Source organism: Nansenia antarctica (genome assembly GCF_963989245.1).
Source record: "Nansenia antarctica genome assembly, chromosome: 9".
In the NCBI taxonomy this organism is placed as follows: domain Eukaryota; kingdom Metazoa; phylum Chordata; class Actinopteri; order Argentiniformes; family Microstomatidae; genus Nansenia; species Nansenia antarctica.
Window position 1 is genome coordinate 20,670,061 of NC_137679.1, and position 24,718 is coordinate 20,694,778.

At 44.9% G+C, this 24,718-nt stretch overlaps 1 protein-coding gene across 1 annotated transcript; it reads left to right on the forward strand.

Annotated features, from left to right (window-relative positions):
• Positions 1-704: 704 nt before the first annotated feature.
• LOC308165458 (chitin synthase chs-2-like) lies at positions 705-24,666 on the forward strand (the record flags this gene model as incomplete). Its single annotated transcript, XM_080539613.1, has 15 exons — positions 705-713; positions 2,211-3,274; positions 3,490-3,582; positions 3,750-3,908; positions 4,047-4,218; positions 4,390-4,491; positions 4,662-4,803; positions 5,065-5,265; positions 7,052-7,336; positions 7,507-7,686; positions 15,395-15,706; positions 17,424-17,488; positions 17,713-17,823; positions 18,809-18,879; positions 24,447-24,666. The coding sequence occupies 15 exons, from the start codon at positions 705-707 to the stop codon at positions 24,664-24,666; spliced, it is 3,186 nt and encodes a 1,061-aa protein (XP_080395739.1).
• Positions 24,667-24,718: the final 52 nt, after the last annotated feature.

The window sequence follows — 24,718 nt, forward strand, 5'->3', positions numbered from 1 at the left end:
ATATTAAAGTGATAGTCTATTGTTCTGTACTTTTGTCTTTTGTGTTTACTGATACTTATGCCATTGTTAAAAAAACAAAAAGGACATAAAGGGGCGGCTGTGGCACAGGAGGTAGAGCCGGCGTCTAATGATCGCAAGGTCGGCAGATCGGCGGTTCAAACCCTGGCTGGCCACATGTCGAGGTGTCCTTAGGCAAGACACTGAACCCCAAATTGCTCCCAATGAGCGGGCTGGCGCCTTGCATGGTAGCTTGCCGCCATTGGTGTGTGAATGTGCGTGTGTGTATGGGTGAATGAGAAGCCATTGTAAAGCTCCAAGAAACCAACAAGAAAGACGGGGCTGTGGGTAAATTGACAGGAATTCATCCCTATTTTTCTTGGAATCAAATACCTTTAATCTTTTGGCATACTTGGGTATTTGAGCTCTGCTTCCTGCTTCATTGAAATGGTGGGATGGTCATGTTTCTCTTCTGTTCTGTACTTTTGTCTTTTGTGTTTACTGATACATATGCCATTGTTAAAAAACAAACAGGATATGTGTGGAAATAGGTCTATTGGAAAAGAATGTGATTCACTTGATCATTACAAGTAAAAGAAAACTGGTCTGACTGGGACAGCTGCCAGTTTCCCCCATTGTAAGTCACCTCATAGAGCACATATAAAACCTGCGCTGACCCCACAGTGCATGCAAGAAACAGGACAAATATGGATAAGGTACAGAGAGAGCATATTGTCAGGTAACTCAATAGTTTTTTTGCATTAAATCATTTTCTTTTTTATTCTGCTAAATTAAAGTAATGTAACCTTGGGGATTAATTAAATATAATATAATATTATGATGATTATATGTTTAAATGCACAGAGCCAGAGGATAGCACATGAAGGTATAATACAATATTTAGACACAGCTTTGTTCTATTGCTTTTGAAATGACCTTATCTGAATAAATGCTGCCTGTGATTTAACATATGGGATAATCATGAAGTAATATAGCTATCACCATCCACAGGGATTTTTTGATGCTGAATTCTTTATGCTGTAGGAAATCCTGGGACACATTTAGAGAGGTCCCTGACATCCAGAAAGAAGAGAAACCACGGCAACTAGTGAGGTTTCTGAAATGGCTATGCTGCTCTAGTGTTGGCCTTCTTGTATTTGTTTTTGCCATACTTAGCAAGGTAAGGTTATTTTGTGAGTGAGGATTACATTTTTTCTTGAAAGGGGTTTCTTACTGTTAGAATGTGCGTTAATACTTTGCTTTACACTCATATTATATTAACTTAATATTAGGCTTAATGACATTTTCTTTTTTAAAACAATAATTTATTTAAATTAATAATTCATTGATTACAGGACTTGAATGACCACACTCTGGTACGAGTAACATTGAATCCTAGAGTAACTAATACTGTATATAATGGTGGGGTAATAACTATATCATTCTATAATTATATTGCATTTGTTTTTGCCATACGTATAAAATTATATAATTATACCATGTCGTTTTTCTAACCCTAACTATTGGGAAATTAGGAGACTGTAATTAAAGTGTCACTGAATTTGTTAATTCAAAACAATATCTATTCACATTTTTACATAATAAAGAACAACATGAAAAATATGTAGGCTACAGGTTTAATTTGTTTCTGTTATTCTGAACAATTTTCAGTCATCCTTTTTGCTCCTGATAACACTATCAAGTAACGCAACCCAGACAGTCCCAACTGGTCAGAAGCCATGTGCCCTACTGAGTGTCAGCTGTGCAATCATTGGACCAAGCGTACTGCTCCTCATCAAAAGCCTGTGGAAAGGTGTCTTCAAAAGCTCCAAGAAACCAACAAGAAAGACGGTGCTGTGGGTAAATTAACAGGAATTCATCCCTATTTTTCTTGGAATCAAATACCCTTAATCTTTTGTCATACTTGGGTATTTGAGCTCTGCTTCCTGCTTCATTGAAATGGTGGGATGGTCATGTTTCTCTTCATTGGAACAGTGTTAGTCTGTATCTTGAATTACATGTTCTGACTGTATTTTAAGCTGTAGCTATGCCCAAAGTAATTGCCCTTCGGTGATGATTACAGTTTTTTAGCTGAATTTAATTGAATCATAATGTGTTTCATTCTTCAGTATTCCATCCACCTTGTTCAAACCTTTTGTAAGACTTACGTAATGCCAACAGGGCATTGATTAGTTCTGGCTCTTGTTTTCCAGGTGCTATGTGTTGAGTTCCTGGTGGCATTGGGGGCAGCAGTTCTCACTATCGTCGCCATGCCGTTCTTCGACATTATGACCAACGTGATGCTGCTGAACAGTGTCAGCATCCTGTCCTCGGTGCTCCAACTGAGCGCCCAGTGTTTTGCTAAGGAGAAGAAGAAATACATAATACCCTCAATCATCTCCTGCACCCTCACACCGGTGGGGTACCTGCTCTTCACCATGAGTTACCTGTTAGCAAACAGAGATATGGCCACCCCGGTCGGTCTGGCCATTACTGGGACCCTATTGGTCTCCTTGAACTGGTGGGAGAACTACGGCACCCTCTTTGAGAACCGCTTCCTGAACAGTGTATCTGAGGACATAGGGAAGTCCGGGATCATAGTGAGCATTCTCTCCAGCCTGGTCAGGATCTTTGTCACCATGGCAGTGGTAGGGGCATACATCCCTCTCTCAGGCCAGGACTGGTCTTCAGTGAAATCAGTTCCGGGCAATGTGAGCACAGTCATTGGGGTCATAGTGGCCGTCCAGATAGTGTCCTCGGCTCTGTGCCACTGGTTCGTGGTGGTGGCCTGTAAGATGCACGTACACCGGCAAAGCTTCATTCTGCCACTGTACCTGGCCTCCATTGGTGTTCTAGCAGCATTCCTTGTTCCTGTCCTTGTCTATGCCCAGAACACAATTGACCTCAGAGATTATTTCTATGGCATCTCAAAATACTGTAATAACATCACTCTTGGAGTGGGCCTAGGCCACAATGTTGACTGGTTTGATGAGCTGGTTCTAGACATCACTCGCACGATCTGTGTCTGGGACATGACACAACCAAAGGTGGTGGCCCTTATGGTGGGAGCTGCATTCTGCTGGTGGTTAGGTTTGATGCTATCCACTGTATACATCTGGTTTCTCCAGATCCAACGAATTGAGAGGACACAGGACCTGTTTGTTCGGAGGCTGTATGAGGGGGCATTCCTGGAACAGTCTATGTTGCTCAATACACGATTTGACATTCAGAAGAACATCAAACAGAAGAGGCAAGATTTCCCAATGTTTTGTGAGGAGTGTGAGGTTTTTTGCGTGTCTGTGTGTGTGTGTGTGTGTGTGTGTGTGTGTGTGTGTGTGTGTGTGTGTGTGTGTGTGTGTGTGAGAGAGAGAGAGAGAGAGAGAGAGAGAGAGAGAGAGAGAGAGAGAGAGAGAGAGAGAGAGAGAGAGAGAGAGAATGGGGATGAGGTTATTTAATCTAAATCTGTAATTCTGATATATTCCCCACCACCAGGGAGCAAGCTGACCCAGTTACAGTATACTTATGTGCAACAATGTGGCATGAGAACTATGATGAAATGATGAAAATAGTAATCTCAATGTTCAGGTAATGTGTCAGATTATTATTAATATTACTAGATTATTATGATTATTAATATATTATTATTATTATTGTTGTTGTTATTATATTCAATTCATACTGACACAATTGTCAAAGTACATGTTAAAGTACAAAATCATATGAATAGTTTAACAAATATGTTTCTTTACCAGGCTGGACAAATACAGGCCAAGGAAACTCCCAATCAAAGATGTCAGCTTTGAGGCCCATATTTACTTTGATGACGCCTTTACAGAAGTTAAACGGAGTAAAGAACGGCATGTCAACGAATATGCAGAAAACCTGTCAGAAGTAATCTGTGAGGTTTACACGTAAGCAATATTTGACAGTAAATATACCCATACATTAGAATAGAGTTACAATAGTCTCTAAATCCACCAAAGCAAGATATGGCCAGAATACCATCAGCACTACATCCACTTTTCATTTTCTTTTTCTTTGATCACCAGTATTTTCTCTGAGGAGCCAGGCCTCTTCAAAGTGAGGTCTGCCCTCCCAAGCCAGAGAATCATACGCACCCCCTACGGCGGACGTCTGCAGTACAACCTCCCCTACGGAAACATACTGATGGTCCACTTTAAGGACAAGCTGCTGATCCGCCACAAGAAGAGATGGTCTCAGGTGAGAACATATTCTACACCTTTAGTCACATTTCATATTTGATTTATTGTCCTATGTAAGTTATTCCTAAGATCAAGGCTATGAATCAATGTAATGGGATGTAGTACAGTCCCAGGGCATCATATGATAGATTAGGTTAGAAATAATGTAGTCATTCTGTGGTTTTTGCAGATTATGTACATGTACTATATCCTCGGTTGGCGACTTAATAGGAAGTATTTCAAGATGTTTGAGAAAGGTGAAGATAAGAGCGAGCTGAGTGAAAAGCTGAAGGTAAACACAAATAAAAGCATACACACATGCATGCACAAACACACACACACACACACACACACACACACACACAACCATCTCTTCTCATATTTATCAGATGCACTTTCATTCTAGTCTCGTTACCTAGTTGTGCATCATTATCAAATGGATGCATTTCTGTATTCTTCTAGAAAGAGAAGGACAACACCTATCTCCTAGCACTGGATGGGGACACAGACGTTCAGCCCTCTGCTGTTATGTTCCTGATAGATCGACTGAAACTCTACCCAAAAGTAGGGGCAGCATGTGGCAGGATTCACCCTACAGGCACAGGTAGGCCAATCATATATATACAGTATGCTGCATATATAACTTGTCTGCTGTAATTATTGTTGTTTTGTAAGGGGATTCACATATAAAATGACTCTTAAATGAAAAATCACAACTTCAAAAGTCATATTCATCTGTTGAATCTTATGTCTCTGCATCTTACAATTCTCCTCTACCAGACAGCCACAACTGAACACATGATTCTCCAAACTAACACAGTTTTCTTAACATAATACTGGCCTCTAAGAAACTAAATGTACTCAGGTCCTGTGGTGTGGTATCAGAAGTTTGAGTATGCTGTGGGCCACTGGTTGCAGAAGACTGCAGAGCACGTGCTTGGCTGTGTGCTCTGTAGCCCTGGCTGCTTCAGTCTCTACAGGGGTTCAGCTCTCATGGACGACAATGTGATGAAGAGATACACCACCAAGGCCACTGAGGCCGGCCATTACATCCAGTATGATCAAGGTAGAACTTTATTCCTCCACATTATCATGAGTAACCTGTGAACTAATATTGATAATTTATTATTATTATTATTATGATTCCACTGGGTGTTGAAGGATGTTAGATGTGCTTCTTGCTCGCTCCCCCCCGCCTTTTCTTTTCTGCAGTTTTTTCCCGACTATTTTTTGCCTACCATGCCTGCTATCTGTCAAAGTTGTGTGGATCTTTCAAAGAGAGTCGATTTATTGGAATATACTCTCCAGAGCTGACTCTCTGCACTCGAGAATCGCTACGAAAATGGTTCTCCACCCACGCAAGCCTTTGAAAAGGATTTAAATAAAAATCCACACTTCCGAAGCTAGTCAAGCAGGTGCCAGCTGCAAAATCCACTGAACAGATTAATTATCCCCTGGCAAAACTACTGAAAAGCAGCCAACTGAAGTCCTTGTTAGCATCGTTAGCATCATTAGCAACAGATAGGCCCGAGCCTTGGGCTTGCATGACTGAACAACGCGAGTCAGAGTCAGAGACACCGGTCCCCCCCGGTGACTCCCTGGCCTGCAGACACAAGCTCAAGGACACCCCCTCCTTCCTCTGCTTCTCCGTGTGATATGCAGGGGATGAAACAGACCTCACCTCCAAAAGATACTTTGTTGATTGGAGACTCGGCGATCAGAAACATAAGATGTAAAGAATTACATATCCACTGTCTTCCTAACCTAACGGTCTCAGAAATAACAAAAGATTTGGAAGAGACACAAAGTTCTCACAAAGTTTTTCTTTTTTGGTTGAGAGAGGACGCTGGCGTTGCTTGTTCGCCGCTTCTCCGCCCGAAATCTAGGTGTAATTGCAGTATACAGAGTAGATTGTCCTACAAAGACACTTAGATTTAGATTTAGTATTAGATTACCAAGTATCGCTGGGGATTCCGAATTTTCTGCTGTGGTTTTGACATTGTTCTACTAGGGTCCGGCGAGGCTTGGCTAACCCTTCCACTGGATATAATGACCATCACTTATTCCACCTACGAACTCCTCCGCCTAAATCTGCCAAGCTGTCAGTCTCCAGGATTCATTTCCAACATTAAGGAACATGGTCTTCTACAACAAGCCAACAACCTGCCACAGGCCCTCAAAACCCACCTCTTCAAGCTTGCCTTCACCAGTTAACCCTCTCCCCCTCCCCTTCCCATGTGTCCCCAGCACTACCTTAATTAGGCCCCTATACTTTCTTTTATTATTACTACTCAATCTTTTCAGTTTGTAAAGCGTCTTTGAGTGTATATTAAGTGCTATATAAGTCTAATGTATTATTATTATTATTATTATTATTATTATTATTATTATTATTACTATCTACAACACCCATTCCCCTGATACCCACAGTCAGTTGATGAACAGTCCCCGCTTCCATAGAGTTGATACCATTGACATTCCTGATATAAAGCTGGGACTCTCAATTCTGGCTATCTCTGTTCATATCAGTAACAGAACAGTTAATCGCAAGTCAGAATGTTTTATACAGCCCTCAAATTTAATTTCTGTACCCTGCCACACACAGCCCACACAGAGACCAAACACAAAACCACCCAAGCTAGTACTTTTCAATGCCAGATCCTTAGCTAATAAGTCTCTCTTAATCAACGATTTGATTAGCTCCTATGAACTCCTATGAAACTCTATGATTTTTTATTTATAACTGAGACTTTAGGTTAGATAAAGATAACAATGGTACCATAATAATGGTAGACATACTGTATCCTACAGTCAGATCTCCAGATCACACATTTCCCTCTGTTGTGTCCCAGGTGAGGACCGCTGGCTGTGCACTTTGCTACTGCAGCAGGGCTGGAGGGTGGAATACAACGCTGCATCTGATGCCTACACCAACGCCCCCCAGGACTTTAAGGAGTTCTACAACCAGCGGCGTCGCTGGGGTCCCTCCTCATTGGCCAACACCATCGACCTGCTGGGCACAGGGAGCCTGACCTCCCAGAGGAACAGCTCCATCTCCACACCCTTCATCCTCTACCAGATCATCAGCATGGCTGCCTCCATCCTGGGCCCGGCTACTCTCTGCTTGATGACTGCAGGTAACCACTACAACTCTACCTGTTGGAATCTTAGAGCTTTTATCAGCTGCAGATGCTGGGAGGTTTCATCTGGCGAGTGAAGGCAATGAAAACATTATGTCCACACTACAAAGAAAAACATTTATGGTGATTATTATTATTCCGAATCATGGTTATCTTCTGTCTTTCAGGAAGTTTCACATTCATCCTCAGTGTTGATCCCAACGTTGCCTTGCTCATCGCAACAGTGCCCCCTGTGGTATACCTGGGACTGTGCTTCAAGCTGAAATCTGACACACAGATCACTATAGCAGCCTTCATGAGTGTGATTTATGCACTTCTTATGACAGGAGTGATTTTGTCCATCATAGGTAAATGATACACTACACTAGGTCCTTAATCACAATCAACATAAATAAATAACTCTCTCTGCTTGCAGAAGATAAGACCAATTGTTTTGTTCAACAAATTATATTTTGTGGCCTGGGGTGATCCAGTAGTCTAGCACCGCAGTCTACAGTGCACACCTATGCCCATGTTGGTGTAACCCGTGTGTGTTACGCAGTTAGAGGGGCAAGATGGAGTAGTGCCTTCCACACGTCCTCAGTATTGAAGTGGAGCTGTGTGACATACAGAACATACACAAAATGCATCAGGTAACATCAGTCTGATGTGTGTTAGTTGTCTCGCTCCCCTCTTAAGACGATCTATGAATGAATGAATGAATGAATGGTCTTTATTGTCATTTATACAGTACAGGTACCGTACAACAACATTTAGGAGGGGGGGCTCCCCTGGTGCTTGGAAAAAAGACTAAAAACAAGAGAGCCAAGGGTAAAAACAAAAAAGAGAAAAGAGCTGGTTGACATAAATAAAGAAAGGCTATGTACACTATCTACTATACAATAAACACTGTGCTGTACACTATGCTATGCTATAAATATCCTAACTTTTTCCTATATGTGAACCTTATGTAAACATGGGTTGTCATATTGCACATAATATTTGTTGCACATTCATTTAAAGTATCGCAGTAGCAGATTTAGAATGTTCACAGTTGTATTTCAATTGCACTTATGTTTACAATCTAGTAGCTGCCATCAAATTGTCTAGATTGTCCAGAGCCTAGAACCTAGGTCTTGGCTGTGTTCAGGGCCTGAATGGCCCTAGGGTAGAAGCTGAGCTTCAGTCTGTTTGTCCGTGCGAACATGGTCCTGAACCGCCTGCCTAAGCGCAGCCGAACAAAGTGTTCGTTCCCAGGGTGGGATGGGTCCCTGGAGATCTTGGAGGCCTTCCTGAGGCAGCGTGTGTTGTACAGCTCTTCCAGAGAGGGGAGGGGGGCGCCGATGATCTTCTGGGCCGATCTCACGACTCTCTGTAGCGCTTTCCTCTCTGCGGCTGTGCAGCTGAAGAACCACACGCATATGCAGTAGGTGAGGATGCTCTCCACTGTGCAGCGGTAGAAGGTCACAAGCAGCTCCTGTCTGAGGTGGTAGTTCCTGAGGACTCTCAGGAAGTAGAGCCGCTGTTGTGCCTTCTTGATGATGGCTGCTGTGTTGGTCCTCCAGGACAGGTCCTCCTGTATGTGCACCCCCAGGAATCAGAGAGTTGAGACTCTCTCCACGCTCCCTCCATCGATGAGCAGGGGCTGGACCTCAGATTTGTTCCTCCTGAAGTCCACGATGATTTCCTGGGTCTTTAACTGGTTCAGCAGCAGGTTGTTAACCTTGCACAGCTTGCCCAGCTGCTCCATCTCATCCCTGTACGCCGTCTCGTCCCCCCCCCCGAGATGCAGCCCACCACGGTGGTGTCGTCTGCAAACTTTATGATGGAGTTGCTGGGGTGGACGGGGTGAAGTCGTGGGTGTAGAGGTTGTAGTGGATGGGAATCAGCATGCAGCCCTGGGGGGACCCAGTGCTGAGTCTGAGGGCTGTGGAGGTGTGGGAGCCCACCCGCACCCTCTGGGGGCGGTCAGACAGGAAGTTCTTGATCCATGCGCAGATGGAGTGTGATAGTCCCAGGTCTAGTAGTTTGGTCACTAGCCTGTCTGGAAGGATGGTGTTAAAAGCAGAGCTGAAGTCCACAAAGAGCAGTCTCACGTAGCTGTTCCCCCCCTCCAGGTGGGATAGGGTGGAGTGGAGAGTCGTCACGATGGCGTCCTCTGTGGATCCATAATCCTCCGTACCGTATAGACTGTCTGTGTTACGTTTTGGTATAATGTTCTAGGTGTAAAGTGGTGTTGGACCCATGTGCGGTGCGACTCAGAGGAATTGAGGTCGAGACATGAATAAAATAAGGTTCTCTTTACTGAGATGTATACAATGATCATCCATACAGGACAGTGATATAGAACCACAAAAATAAAGGGGAGCAAGCAAGGCTCTGCGCAGCGAGTCGATAATAATAACAAGAACAAAAAACAAGAGAGAAAACAAAAGACGAGCAAACAAGGCTCCATAAACTAATTGCAATCTTCACGTAAACACAAACAAATCAAAACACTAAGTATAGTCAACAATACCTGGAAGTAGCGACAGGTAAAATAAAGTCCTCCAGGACCGAACGGACAGAGTCAAGTATGGTGCGCAATATTCCTTAGGACAAACAAGGGTTCTCAAGACGCTAACAAGTACGAACAACTGACAAGGGAACAGGGAAATGGGACACACCTAAATACACATACAAACACTCACAGGTGACAATAATCATGTAATTACTCCAGGGCATGAGTGATGCTGCTCTTCAACCAGCAGGAGGCATCGGGGAGTCATCCTCGCTGACCCCCCTCGTAACAGTCTGTCCATCAATGATGCGTGGCGGGGGAACAGGGGGGGGTGGCGGGGACATGGGGCAAGTGACAAAGGGCTTCAGGAGGGACGCATGGAAGGTCGGGTGAACCCGCATGGAAGGTGGGAGTAGTAGTCTATACGCTCCGGGTTCACCCGCCGCACCACCTTGAATGGACCCCCGAAACGGGGCGCTAGCTTCCTGGACTCGACCCGGAGGGGGAGGTCCCGGGTCGAGAGCCACACCTTCTGCCCCGGGCGAAAGATCGGTGCCGGGCGACGCCTGCGGTTGGCCTGAAGCTGGGACCGAACCGACGCCCACTGAAGCGCCGCCCTCACCCGCCTCCAGGTCCGACGACAGCGACCGATGTGGGCTTGGACGGAGGGCATCTCCGCCTCCTCCTCCTGCTTAGGGGGGGTTGATAGCCATATTGGCACTGAAAGGAGGATAGGCCAGTGGATGAGCAGAGGAGGGTGTTGTGGGCGTATTCCGCCCACGCCAGTTGCCGACTCCACGTCGCCGGATTGCCGGAGACGTAGCACCTCAGCACGCCCTCCAGGTCCTTGTTGACGCGCTCCGTCTGCCCATTGGACTGTGGATGGAAACTGGAGGACAGGCTGACGGAGGCGCCGAGGCTGGTCGCGAACGCCTTCCAGAACCTGGAAGCGAACTGAGGACCCCGATCCGACACCATGTCCTGCGGGAGACCATGCACCCGGAAGATGTGCTGCACCACCAGGTCGGCCGTCTCTCGGGCCGAGGGGAGTTTGAGGAGGGGGATGAAGTGGGCCGCCTTGGAGAAACGGTCCACTACCACCAAGATGGTAGTGAACCCGTCAGAGGAAGGGAGACCTGAAATGAAGTCAAGGGAGATGTGGGATCAGGGGCGTTTGGGGATGGGGAGGGGTCGGAGTAGCCCCGCTGAAGGCTGGCGAGAGGTCTTGCTGCGTGCACACACAGGACAGGCTGCCACAAAGGCGCGCGTATCCCCCTCCGCTGTGGGCCACCAGAACCTCCTGTGCCAGGGTCCTGGCAGCCCCGGGGTGGCCAGTGAGGGACGACGCATGCGCCCATTGCAGCAGCCGTGAGCGCGCAGTCTTGGGCACATACAACCTCCCCGGGGGTCCTCCCCCCGGATCAGGCTCCCGCCTGAGCGCCGCTCTCACCACTTTATCGATCCCCCACGACACAGGGGCAACAATAAGGGCCTCCGGAACAATGGGGTGGGGTTTTTCCTCCCGGTCCGCCGGATCGAACTGCCGGGAGAGGGCGTCCGGCTTGACGTTTTTGGATCCCGGCCTAAAGGAGATGGAGAAATGGAAGCGTGTGAAAAACAGCGCCCACCTAGCTTGACGCGAATTGAGGCGCTTAGCCCCCTGGATGTAGGCCAGGTTCTTGTGGTCCGTCCACACCACAAACGGCTGTGCGGCCCCCTCCAGCCACTGCCTCCACTCCTCCAAGGCCAATTTGATGGCCAGCAGCTCACGGTTTCCCACGTCGTAATTACGCTCTGCCGAGGACAGCCGACGTGAGAAAAAGGCGCAGGGATGCACCTTCCCATCCTTCCTGCACCTCTGGGAGAGCACCGCCCCCACCGCGACATCGGAGGCGTCCACCTCCACCAGGAATGGCACTTCCGAGTCCGGATGGACTAGGACCGGAGCAGAGGTGAACCGTTGCTTGAGGTCCACGAAGGCGCCCTCCGCCTCCGAGGACCAGGCGAACGTACAGAGGGTGGACCTGGTAAGGGCAGTTAAAGGGGCAGCTAGGGCGCTAAAATTGCAAATGAAACGTCTATAAAAATTAGCAAACCCTAGGAACCGCTGTAACTGTTTCAAGGAGGAGGGGCGAGGCCAGTCTAACACCACACTAACCTTGGCAGTGTCCATGCGTGAATCCCCCCGTGTTATAATGAACCCCAAGAATGAAACTGTGTCGGCGTGAAAGACACATTTCTCTGCCTTGACAAATAACTGGTGGTGGAGGAGGCGCTGGAGGACTTGACGTACATGATGTTGATGTAGTGTATTGTCCTTAGAAAAAAATTGGATATCGTCAAGATAAACAAAAACCGAACGACCAATCAAATCCCGCAGTACGTCGTTGACTAGGGCCTGAAATACTGCGGGTGCATTGGCGAGACCAAAGGGCATGACCATGTATTCATAATGTCCGTTAGGCGTGTTAAAAGCCGTCTTCCACTCGTCCCCCTCCCTAATCCTCACCAGGTTGTATGCATTCCGTAAAACCAGTTTGGTAAACACCCTCGCTCCTTGCAGTGACTCAAAGGCGGTATCCATGAGGGGCAGGGGATAGCGGTTCTTGATGGAAATGTCATTTAGTCCGCGGTAATCAATGCAGGGACGCTGTCCCCCGTCTTTCTTTGCCACAAAGAAGAAGCCTGCGCCAGCGGGCGAGGTGGAAGGACGGGTATGAACCGCGGCCAGTGCTTCCTCTATGTATTCGTTCATGGAGAGGGTCTCCGGGCGGGAGAGGGAAAACAGGCGTCCCCGCGGCGGCACAGTACCCGGCAGCAGATCAATGGCACAGTCATAGGGTCTATGGGGGGGTAATTTCTTGGCCCGAGATTTACTAAAAACTTCCCCCAGGTCCCAATACATCCGGGGCACACCTGTCAGGTCGTGGCTGGAAAGGGAAGAAGGGCCAGGGGAATTAGGAAGAGCGGTGGAGTGGGGGAGAGGCGAGAACTGGGACTGCAACGGGGATGCGAGAGTTGTGGGCGGAGACTCAGTACGCACAGTGACTGAGCCTGCTTCAAGGGAGAGTCGACCTGTGGACCAGTCTATGCGGGGGTTGAGAGAAGCTAACCAGGGGTGACCTAACACAATAGGGCAATCAGGGGAGGCCACAATAAAAAATTGTATGAGTTCCCAACGACCCCCTCCCACCTGGATATGTACTGGCATAGTGCGCTGGGTAATGGTCCCCGACCCCAATGGCCGACCGTCTAGGGCTCGAACAGGAACCGGTTCCTTCAATTCTTCTAAAGGAACCCCCCCACCCCCAGGCCAGGCCCTCGTCCATTACATTCCCCGCTGCCCCTGAGTCCACCAGAGCCCGAACTCGCTGGGTACAGTGTCCCCACCGCACCTTAACAAAACAAAAAGTTTGTGGGTCATTGAAACCCGAGGCTATGTCCCCACCTGCTAGTACCCCTCCCGACACTAGCGGGCTGCCCCGTTTCCCGAGGTCCCTGGACAGGCGCTGTTGCGGTGACCCGTCCAGCCGACGCCGCCTCTCTGTGCTGGAGAGGTGTGCTGCGCCCAGCTGCATGGCCTCCTCCTCCTCCGTGGTCTCCTCCGGGAACCACCGAGCCGCCTCCCTCCCGAGGTTGAGACGGAGCGCTCCTCGACGAGCCTCTCTCACGTGATCGCTCTCGGCGCCGATTGTCCACACGCACCGAGAGCTCCACTATGCCGTCTAGCCGCTCTGGGAGCTCCCGGAGGGCAAGTTGGTCCTTCATCGCCTCCGAGAGCCCCTGGGCATAGAGTACGACCAGGGCATTCTCCTCCCACCCCGCCTCCTTAGCTAGAGTGCGGAACTGCGATCCCCCTGTCGACACGCCGTGAGCCGCCGACCGGCTTCGTGCCCCGATATCACCCGGGAGGTGCCGAATATTTGCGTAACTCCCGGGTGAATGCTGTAGCGTCAGAGCACGCCGGCGACTGACTCTCCCACTCGGCCGTGGCCCAGGAAAGGGCACGGCCCGTCAACAGGGTGATGATGTAGGCCACTCGGGACTGCTCGGTGGGGAAGGTCGGGGGCTGCAGGCTGAAGATCAACGAACACTGAGTCAGGAACTCTCTGCAGCCCTCTGGACGTCCATCATAGCGTTCGGGAGGAGGTAGTCGGGGTTCCCGAGTGGCCACCGGAGGTGGAGGAGGCACGGCTGCTGCTGCCGCTGGAGGGTTGGGGTTGATCTGAGCGGCCACCAGGTTATTCACGGCGATGGTCAGCTTCTGGATCTCAGCTAACATCGCCAGCTGGTTCCGCTCCTGCTGGGCTACCTTAGCCCCCTGGGTATTCAGCACTGTGCGAATCTGATCTGCCTCTGCTGGGTCCATAGTGGTCGGTTGTTCTGTTACGGTGGGATAATGTATTTGGACCCAGGTGCAGAGTAGAACAGAGTAGACGGATGCAGGAGTATGATTCAAAAATAAAGGTACTCTTTATTTGAGCAAACAGGAATAATAATAACCGCACAGTAAGCGATGAAACAAAAGAGGAGAAAGCAAGTCTCCGATAAATGCTTAAATAATAATAGGAAACAAAACAACAAAACAGAAAGGGGAGATGGCTTTAGTCTCGCAAAAAGGCAGTCAATAGAACAAGGCAGGGCAAGGTACTTACAATAGTCATTCGATACTTATTTCCTAAGCAGGCGAGGAACGATAAGGCTACGAAGACCCGTACACACACAACGAACGCAACATATAGTGAACAACCGACAACGAGAGAGGAAACAGAGGGATATTAATAGCCACAGCCAAAACAAGACACACCAGGTAACAATCACAGTAATTAGGACAGACAAAAATACATACATAAACACCAGAGGACGCCAAAGGGTCGCTCCACAATAAGAGCGACCCCCCAAACCTTACACTCTTCTCTGCCCTCTCCCGCTTCCAGACGAACGCCTACCCTATATTATAGCACTTGTCTTAATTCAGCCACTATAATTGAGCCGCTATCACAGGGCGTTAATACAAACCTCATTCACCTGCGTTCATTTTACCTGCGTTGGTATTTATAGAAGGAAGCACGTACGCAACTTTAAACAAGCGCAGCCCGTTTTATAAATAATGCTTACGTCCGTTTAGAAAAAATTGCTTACGTGAAAGTCAAAGATGACGTTCAAGTACTTTTTTTAGAAATGAGGCCCCTGACTAGGTATGCCACAGTTCTTGTATCGTTCACTTTAAATTACAGGCGGTGTCATGTCAAATTTTGGCACTGTTGAATCTGCAGGCGGGCAGATTTCTTGGTACCCTGGCAACACATTATGGCTGAAATATGATTGGATAAAAGCTAAAGGCCAGCCCTCCAAATGGCTGGAAGCAGTGCAACCAAGAGGAAAGCTATGAAATGAAGAGAATAGACTAAGGGAATAATTGAATACATATTTGTGGAAAAAATATATCAAAATTAAATGTATATTCTGATGATGTTTAGGCCAGCAGAGAAGGCCTTGCTGGCCCTGACGGCCCACAACTGCTCAAACTCAATGTGTTTTCTCGATCATAATGTTAACCCTTTCTGTCCATGCAGGCAGCATGATTCAGGAGCAGACCATTTATACTCCGAGCGGCATGTTCATCATAGGCTTGGTGTTGATGTATGCCACCACCGCAGCGCTGCACCCACAGGAGTCCCACCTGATCATCTACGGCCTGCTCTACATCATCTGCATCCCCAGCAGCTACCTCCTGCTGGCCATCTACTCCATGGTCAACATGAACAACGTGTCCTGGGGCACCCGCGAGACAGGCGGTCAGCCTGCTCCTCCGCCACCAGCCAAGGCCTTAATCACACAGTACATCCAGCAGGCCAAAAAGTGCTGCAAGTGTCTCTGCTGGGATCGTGGGATGGAGGCAAATCAATATGAGAAAGTGTCATTAACCATGGCTATTTCTGAGAACCCTGAGGACAATGCTGATCTGAACCTTCAGGACAATAGAAGGTATGTTAGTGACATCTTGAGGTATTAGATTAACTCATCACTTGCATGTATAGTTTCTGTCATCCTAACAGTGGCGGGTGGTACATTTCACACCTAGGCCTTCAGTGATGTCCTACACAGTCCTACCTGAATTATTCCACCTCTTAATACCATCATTATGACACGCCATGGCTCTAGAAACTATACATTTAGACAGAAACGCAGTATAACCGGGCGTTGCCATTTTTGTTATAGCAGCACCTTGTCTGGGTGTATTAAATTCATTGCATGAAAACGAAAGCGTCAGTTATTTCCCGAACTTTGCTTATCGGTCTGTCGATCTCGATAGGAGAACCGTATCGAGTCCATTCAAGGCTGGTTATCTTCCTCATGTTCATACGGTCACGGGGGTGCACCCCCGGAAGTGATTAAAAGATTGGATTGAAGCCCCACTTACTCACACAGCTGAGCCAGTGCGCAACACCACACATACTGTATATCTACGGACCCCAGGGTCGCTCCGTATATCTCTTGCAGAAAAAATAAAATGCTTTGTACTCACCAAAACAACTGATTATTTGAACACAAAATCCATCCTCCTTTCTTTCCTCAAGAAGACTTCAATGACTCTGTTGTTCAGTTTATCAGTTCCACCAATAAGTCCTTTTCTACATGGATAGCCTCCCTAACGTCGGGGTTGGCCGTTCTCTTCTGATTATGTCTAGCTTTTCTTGGAAGGTTCTTCTTGAAAATGGCATTGTTATAATATCTGTCACCAAATCTACCTCTTCTCCTCCTTCAGCCATTGTGGCTGCTTGTAGAACAACAGCTTACATCTACACAAATTAGCTCGATCAAGTTCAGTTTGCTAGCTCTGCCTCTCAATAGTGCGTATCCAATAAAAAGACATGCAGGTGCTGATCAGGTGCTGCGCCATACAGCAGGCGCCTTTGTCGGATTTGCTCGCCAACTCGAGATCTGACTAGGTACGCCACAGTTCTTTTCTCGTTCACTTTGAATTACAGGCGGTGTCACGCCAAATTTTGACACTTAAATCTGCAGGCGGGCAGATTTCTTGGTACCCTGGCAACACATTATGGCTGAAATATGATTGGATAAAAGCTAAAGGCCAGCCCTCCAAATGGCTGGAAGCAGCACAACCAAGGGGAAAGCTATGAAATGAAGAGTATAGACTAAGGGAATAATTTAATACATATTTGTGGAAAAAATATCTCTAAATTAAATGTTCATTTTCTGATGATGTTTAGGTCAGCAGAGAAGGCCTTGCTGGCCCTCGACGTTTGGTTGGCGACATTAGTTTCACAAGTTGGTCTTGCACCATTTCTTGTTACTTGCAGAGGAGGCCACGTGGAGGCTGTCGTCTTAGCCCACCACTGCATCTTAAATATTGTATTTGGGTTTGTTTTTTGTTCTAGGGGTGAGGAACTCCATTCTTGTCAATGTGTTGAACAAAGTGAGTGTTGGATATACTACCACACTTATCCACTGTGTGATTGCTAAATAAAACGTTAAATATTACAGTATACTATTTCTCTAACATGTAAGAAACACAGACACATCCTAACTCATAACCTTTCATTTACAATGTGTTAACACCCCTCATCTGTATGTCTACAGGCTGGGTAGCACAACTGCAGAAAAAGTCTTATGATTTCTCTCTCAATGAGGATGTTCTTGAGAAGGTATAATGTTATTATTTGATCACTAACATGATATTATGATTTGTAATACTGTAATTTGCACATTGACATTGAAATATGTGGGGGGTTAAAGATTATACATTGTCAAAAGACTCTTTAGTTTATGTCATATAATCATGTTGAAGCATAATATTTGACATTTTAGCACGTCAGACAGAGTAGGTCTATTTGATCAGTTTGATCAGTGTGATAACTGTGTTCCTCAGGAAGAAGAGGAGTTTTGGACAGAGCTCCTAAAACGATATTTAGAACCTCTGGCTGAAGATAAGGGGAAACAGAGACAAATTGCAAATGACCTAAAGAACCTCAGAAATAAGGTGAGCAAGCTTCCAGTGAGGCACGAAGCAAGATGGCAGCACTGCACTGAGCGCTGACATAAAACCCCTCTTTTTCGCGTGAGCAGGGCTCAATGACAATATTACAGTAATACCCTTGCAGAACTAACCAGGGTACAATTTCCAATGTTGTACATCTTCTAAATGACGATTCCCACCTTTCCCTCATGAAAGAAACATGCAAAGTCTTGCTGGCAGGTCTGACTGCAGCGAAGAAGATGATTGTCCAGCATTGGAAACCTCCTCATGATATTTTAAAAAAAAACTCACTGGCTTCGGAGCTTTTTGGACATTTCTTACCTGGAACTATCATGCTGATCAGCAAGAATCAATGATGCACGACCAAACACAATTTTAATCTGGACACATTTGATATCCAACTTAAAAGCTCTTCTGGCTAAATCAGGATGCTGTACTTGCTACCTGTCTGTGTTACTTTCTATTTTATTATTCTGTTGGTTGATGGAGGGTAGGGGGATGGAGAGAGGGGTGGTGGGATATGGATAGGGATGGGGGTAGAGGGATAGATGATAATCAAAATGTATTCGGCAACCTGTTGTATTGTCTATAACTTGACAACGTTGTAATAATAATAATTTAAAAAGATAAAACAAAATAATAATAAGGTGAGCATGTGTAGTAGGCCCTCAGATGTCTTCTCTACACTTGTGACCGTTCCCTTCATTGTATCCTGCAGGTTGTGGGATACTATTGAAATAGATTACCTAGGGTTGAGATTTAGGGTGAGAGTTAGGGTGAGAGTCAACGTATGGGTCAGGATTAGGTTGGGGACGGATAGCAGCAAGGTCCAAATAGGTTAAGGTTAGAATGCATTTAGGTAGGGTTTAAATTCGGACTGTAGCTAGGGTTAGGGGTAGAGCTAGAGTTAGAGTTAGGATTGGAGTTAGGGTAAGGGACTTCTGAACGTGCCATTAATGAAATTACACCTTCCCCTCTTCTTATACAGCTGACTTTTCTTTTTTTCATCTGCAATGCCCTCTGGCTGGTAGCAACTTTCTGCCTTCAGCTCATTGGACTGTCAATCTCTATCAGAATCCCAAAGCTCCTTGTCAATAACTCTTTGACTGGGGACTACATTCACATGGACCCAATAGGACTGATGTTTCTTTTGGGCTTTGCATCTTTACTGGTGTTGCAGTTTCTTGCCATGTTGTATCACAGGTGATTATCTTCATCATCCTTTTCTAAAACAAAGGAATATGCATTTTTAAATCAACCCCTTGATTAAAACATATCCATATTATGACATTTGTAAAAAAATAAATATATACAGTATGTAATTTGCTTTTACAAAGCATTTCCTATGATGAACTATTATGTTGACATTTTCCAACTATTACCGTTATTACATTCCACTCTATTTTTGTTAATTCAGAATTTACACTCTGATCCATTTTGTGGCATTTGAGGGCGCTGAGTCTAATAGTGGGAGAAAAACTGCCAAACAGTCGTCACAGGATTCAGTCGATGACAAAGGTAAGATACATTTCATAATCTTATTGATCATGATAAAACGGAAGCCCCGTGCCCTATGTTTACATGGCCAAACAATAACATTACATGCATGAACATAACATTTCCTTGTATAATGTCATTGTATATGTCATTGTAGTCTGTCTCTTGTTTCACTGCAGAGTTTCAGCCATAGAGCTCCGGACGTCACGTGACTCAAGTCACGAAACTTTGTTTACGGCGCCAAATTGGCAGAATAGAAAACAATGGATCCCAGCACTTTTTACTTTTAAAAAGTGTACTTCAAAATAGTTTAATTAAGTTCAACTTGAGTGTACTAAAAATAAATATACTAATTGTGCAATACTTAAAGTGCTATTTCAGTATACTTATAAAGAGTGTACTTTAGTTTCAGTGTATTTTAAGTTGTATGTAAGTGTAGTAAGTTAGAAGTGTATTCAAGTATACTTACAAAAAGTACACTTTAATTTAGTTCATTGTAAGTTGTACTTCAGTGTACTTTTAAAAAGTATACTGAATTGCAAGTCCTTAAAGTGGTAATGTAATGTACTTATAAAAAGTATACTTATTTTCAATCCTGTGTAATACACTAACAGTAAGGCAAGGCAAGGCAAGGCAAGTTTATTTGTATAGCACATTTCATACAACAGGGGCAATTCAAAGTGCTTTACATGCATATTTTAAAAATACAGCAAGAGGAGCATAAGAAAATAAAAATTACAATGAATAAAAGCAAATATAAGAAGTAAATAGATAAAACATTTAAAAGACAATAGTTAATGGAAAAAAGACATTGATAGAAATGTTTGTGTTTAATCATAACTGGTGCAAAACATGAAGGTTTTTAGCTTAGATTTAAATATTTTAAGGGTTTGGGCCTGTTTGATTTCTTCAGGGAGTTTGTTCCAGGAGCATGCAGCAGCGTGACTGAAAGCTGCTGCACCGTGTTTTGTTTTTACTCTTGGAATTATTAGCTGATTTGTCTCAGCTGACCATAGGGACCTTGTGGGAATATAGGGTGGGAGGAGATCTGATATGTATTTTGGTCCAAGACCATTTTGTGATTTGTATGTAATTAGGAGGATTTTGAATTCAATTCTCTGAGAGACTGGTAGCCAGTGCAGGGATCTCAGAATTGGTGTAATGTGTTCAAATTTCTTTGTTTTTGTTAGGACCCTAACAGCGGCATTTTGGATGAGCTGCAATTTACGAACAGCTCCTTTAGATAGGCCTGTTAGTAGACCATTACAATAATCAAGTCTACTCGAAACAAATGCATGGATGACTTTTTCAAGGTCTTGCTTGGACATGAAACCTCTCATTCTTGTTATGTTTTTCAGGTGATAGTAGGCTGATTTAGTTATCGAGTTTATGTGGCTGTTGAAGTTTAGATCGGAATCTAGAATTACACCAAGATTTCTGACCAGTTTTTTAGTTTGAAGAGAGAGAGAATCAAGTTTTGCACTGACTTTCGATCTTTTGTCAGGTGCACCGAATACAATTATCTCTGTTTTGTCCTTGTTTAGTTGGAGGAAGTTTTGTGTCATCCAGGCATTTATTTGCATTTATTTGCTCAATGCAATTACAGAGATTGTCAATGGGACTATAGTTGTTCAGTGAGAGGGCTATGTAGATTTGAGTGTCATCCGCATAGTTGTGGTAGGCAATTTTGTTTCTTTTTTATGATGTGTCCCAATGGAAGCATGTAGAGATTGAATAGAAGGGGGCCAAGGATTGACCCTTGGGGAACCCCGCATGTCATTTTAATTTGGTCAGATACAAAGATGCCAATGGAGACATAGTAGCTTCTGTCCTGTACTGTAGGTAGGATCTAAACCAGTTTAGGGCAGTGCCCGAAAGTCCTACCCAGGTTTTTAGTCTATCTATTAGAATGTCATGGTCTACAGTGTCAAAGGCAGCACTAAGATCTAGTAGTACCAAAACCGAGATTTTTCCGGAGTCTGTGTTTACGCGAATGTCATTAAGGACCTTAATAAGGGCCGTTTCAGTGCTATGTAGGGGGCGAAATCCTGATTGAAAGTCATCAAAGAGATCATTTAGGGTCAAATAATTGCTAAGTTGTTCGTGGGCAACCATTTCAATAATTTTTCCTGTACAGGGAAGGTTTGATATGGGTCTGTAGTTGTTTAGTACAAATGGGTCTAGGCCGTTCTTTTTTAGTAGAGGCTTAATAACTGCAGTTTTCAGGGCTTCAGGGAAGATTCCTGATGAAAGGGAGGTGTTAATTATTTGTATTAGTTCGCCTGCCATGCAGCTAAATATGTTTTTTTTAAATCTTGTTGGCAGGACATCAAGGGCACAGGTGGATGGTTTAAGACGTGACATTTTATCTAGGGTCTTGTAATCGATGGTGTTAAATTGTGACATGGTTGTTATGTCCGCCCTATTTGGGGTTGTTAATGGGGACATGTTTTTCATGCCTGACACAGAAGACCTAATGCCTTGTCTAATGGTTTCTATTTTATTGTTAAAAAAGGATGCAAGCTCATTGCATTTACTAGTCGAGTGAAATTCCTGAGCAATGGGTGTTGGGGGATTTGTTAGTCTGTCAACAGTTCTGAAAAGGATGCGGGCATTATTGATGTTATTGTTTATGATCTTAGAGAAAAACGATTGCCTGGCGCTTCTTATTTCTAAGTTATAGTTTTGAAGATTCTCTTTATAGATATCATAGTGGACTTGAAGGTTTGGTTTTCTCCATCTGCGCTCTGCTTTACGACATTCTCTTTTTTGGGTCTTTACGGATGGGGCAGTTCTCCAGGGAGCTTTTTGCTTACTAGAGATGCCTTTGGATCTAATGGGTGCAATATCATCAATGGTTTTTGTGATTTTTAAGTTGAAATCGTGTAGAAGGTCATTTACTGAGGTTGGAATAGAAGTTTTTTTTTTGGGGGGGGGGGGGGCTAGGGAAAAGGCCTGTGTGAACAGTATGCTTTATGTAAGTTGTACTTCAGTGTACTTTTAAAAAGTATACTGAATTGCAAGTGCTTAAAGTGGTAATGTAATGTACTTGTAAAAAGTATACTTATTTTCAAGTCCTGTGTAATACAGATAGACCAATATCATTTGAGACCTTATATACTGTACAGTAGGTAAGATTTAACATCCTCCAGCCAGACTCTGATCACCCTGATGGAGCCAGGCGAAGGAGGAGTTGTACAATGTTATAGCGGCAGGCAGAAAAGATCTCCTTAGTGTAACGTTGTAGTAGTCTGTGCCTATGTTTATGGTTTAGAGTTTAGTTCTGTTTTGACAAGTTTGAATAATTATCTATTTTCTTTATTTTTTTATGTCTCAGAACATTTTTGCTTTTTTTGTTTTCACTAAACCAACCTTGTAAATACACCTGGTGCCTCAAAAATAAATAAGCAAATGGTGATTTTGAAGTCTGCCTCCACCTTGCTTCCATCTTGTACCGCTCGCATCCTCACACGGACGATGGAAGGTTTTGTTACCGGTGTCATTATCATCCTTGATAGAGGAGAGCTGTTTGTGCCTTAATCCTCTGATGCCCAACTCTTCACAGATTTCTGACTTAATGGAAAATAAGGACACATCTCTGTGTATTCTAGGGGTGCTACGGTTCAGTTGGCCACGGTTCACGGTTCGGTTTCGGTATTTTTTTAATTTTTTTAAAATGCTACTGTTTATTTACAAACTGTTACTTTACTTTATTTTGCTTATACTTATGGAACTTTAACATTTAGACACATTCCAGAATATGACTGGTATATTGTATAATATAAATATATATAAACAAAAGACACTTTCAAATGTAAAAACAATACATAAACACTTTCAAATGTGACTTGTTGTTGAACTACAGGTCGTAAGCTTTTAAATGATGTGTCATACATTGAAATCCTAAAAAAGATGACGAAGTTAGAGTCATTTGAATGTTGTTAGACAACGGGTTAAACTCTCATCCAGAAAACTGGAAGCAAACGCTGCTAACAGCTAGCGGCTAACAAAGCGCAGCGCTACGAATGTCTAAACTGTATTTTAATAACATCGCAACATGCTGATAGAACATCAACATGCTAAAAACACATAACTACACATAATTAGATGATCACACAGTCCTTGCCTTTGAACACGTCCTAAAATTAAAGTATGTTTACAAGCCATGTATCACTTACCGTTAGCCTCCAGAAAACAATAACAATGAATGCGACTGAATTCACGCGAGTGGTTTACGGTTTCACCAGCTGCCGTCACAAAAAAGTGCCTCTTAGGCTTGAGGACTAGTATATAATAGGAGAGGAAGAAATGAAAGTAAAAATGCACGCCATGACAGCTGCAGCCAATATATGCATTGTGCGCATTTTAAGCGCATATACGACACGCGTTAAGCATTTCTGCGACACACGTTTCTGTTCACTGTTTTTGTTCCCTCATAGCTGTATTCAATACCAAAACCAGAATGAATGACCCCACAACACAGATTTGTAGCAATCCAGGGCTTCCTCAAACTGTTGCCATGTTCTCAACTCCGCTCACCATGAACAAACATTTGAACAAGAAGCAACTGCGTTCCAGACCAACTCCACCTCCGACTTTGAATGAAACGCAGCATAAACCAAAAACCGTCACGGTTCACTAGTGTATTGAACCGTAGAAGGCAAACCGAACCGTCCGTAAAAAAAACGAGAACCGTTGCACCCCTAGTGTATTCAGAATCCAACCATATTGCTTTATGCAATGACTGAGGTGAGAAGTCCTACTGACTGCAGACAATGAAGGATCCACTGCTGCTCACCAGATGTGAATCTACAGTAGTTGAATAAATTCAGAGCAAACATTTTCTTAGTGTCAAGCTTTAGCTTAAATGTATTCCATATATCAATGGAATGGAGGTGGAGCGGGTTTCCAGCTTCAAATTCCTGGGTGTCCACATCTCAGAGGACTTCTCCTGGACCCTCAACTCCTCCATTCTGGTCAAAAACCCAAGCGCCTTTATTTCCTGAGGAGACTGAAAAAAGCCCAGCTGTCTCCCAGGATTTTGGTCAATTTCTACGGGTGCACCATCGAGAGCATCCTGACCAACTGCATAACAGTGTGGTATGGCAACTACTCTGTCTCTCCCGGAGGGCCCTGCAACGGGTGGTGAAAACTGCCCAGTACATCACCGGTGCCCAGCTCCCTGCCATAGCTGACCTTCAGGAGATGCGGTGTCTGCAGACGAAGACACCTCTCACCCCAGTCACGGACTGTTTGCCCTCCTCCCACATGGGAGGCGGTACAGAAGTCGAGGCTCCCACACCAGCAGGCTGGCGAAGAGCTTCTTCCCCACAGCTGTCAGGCTACTGAACAGCCTTACACCTCTAGCGCCCCCCCCCCCCCCCCTTCCACCCCCAAACAG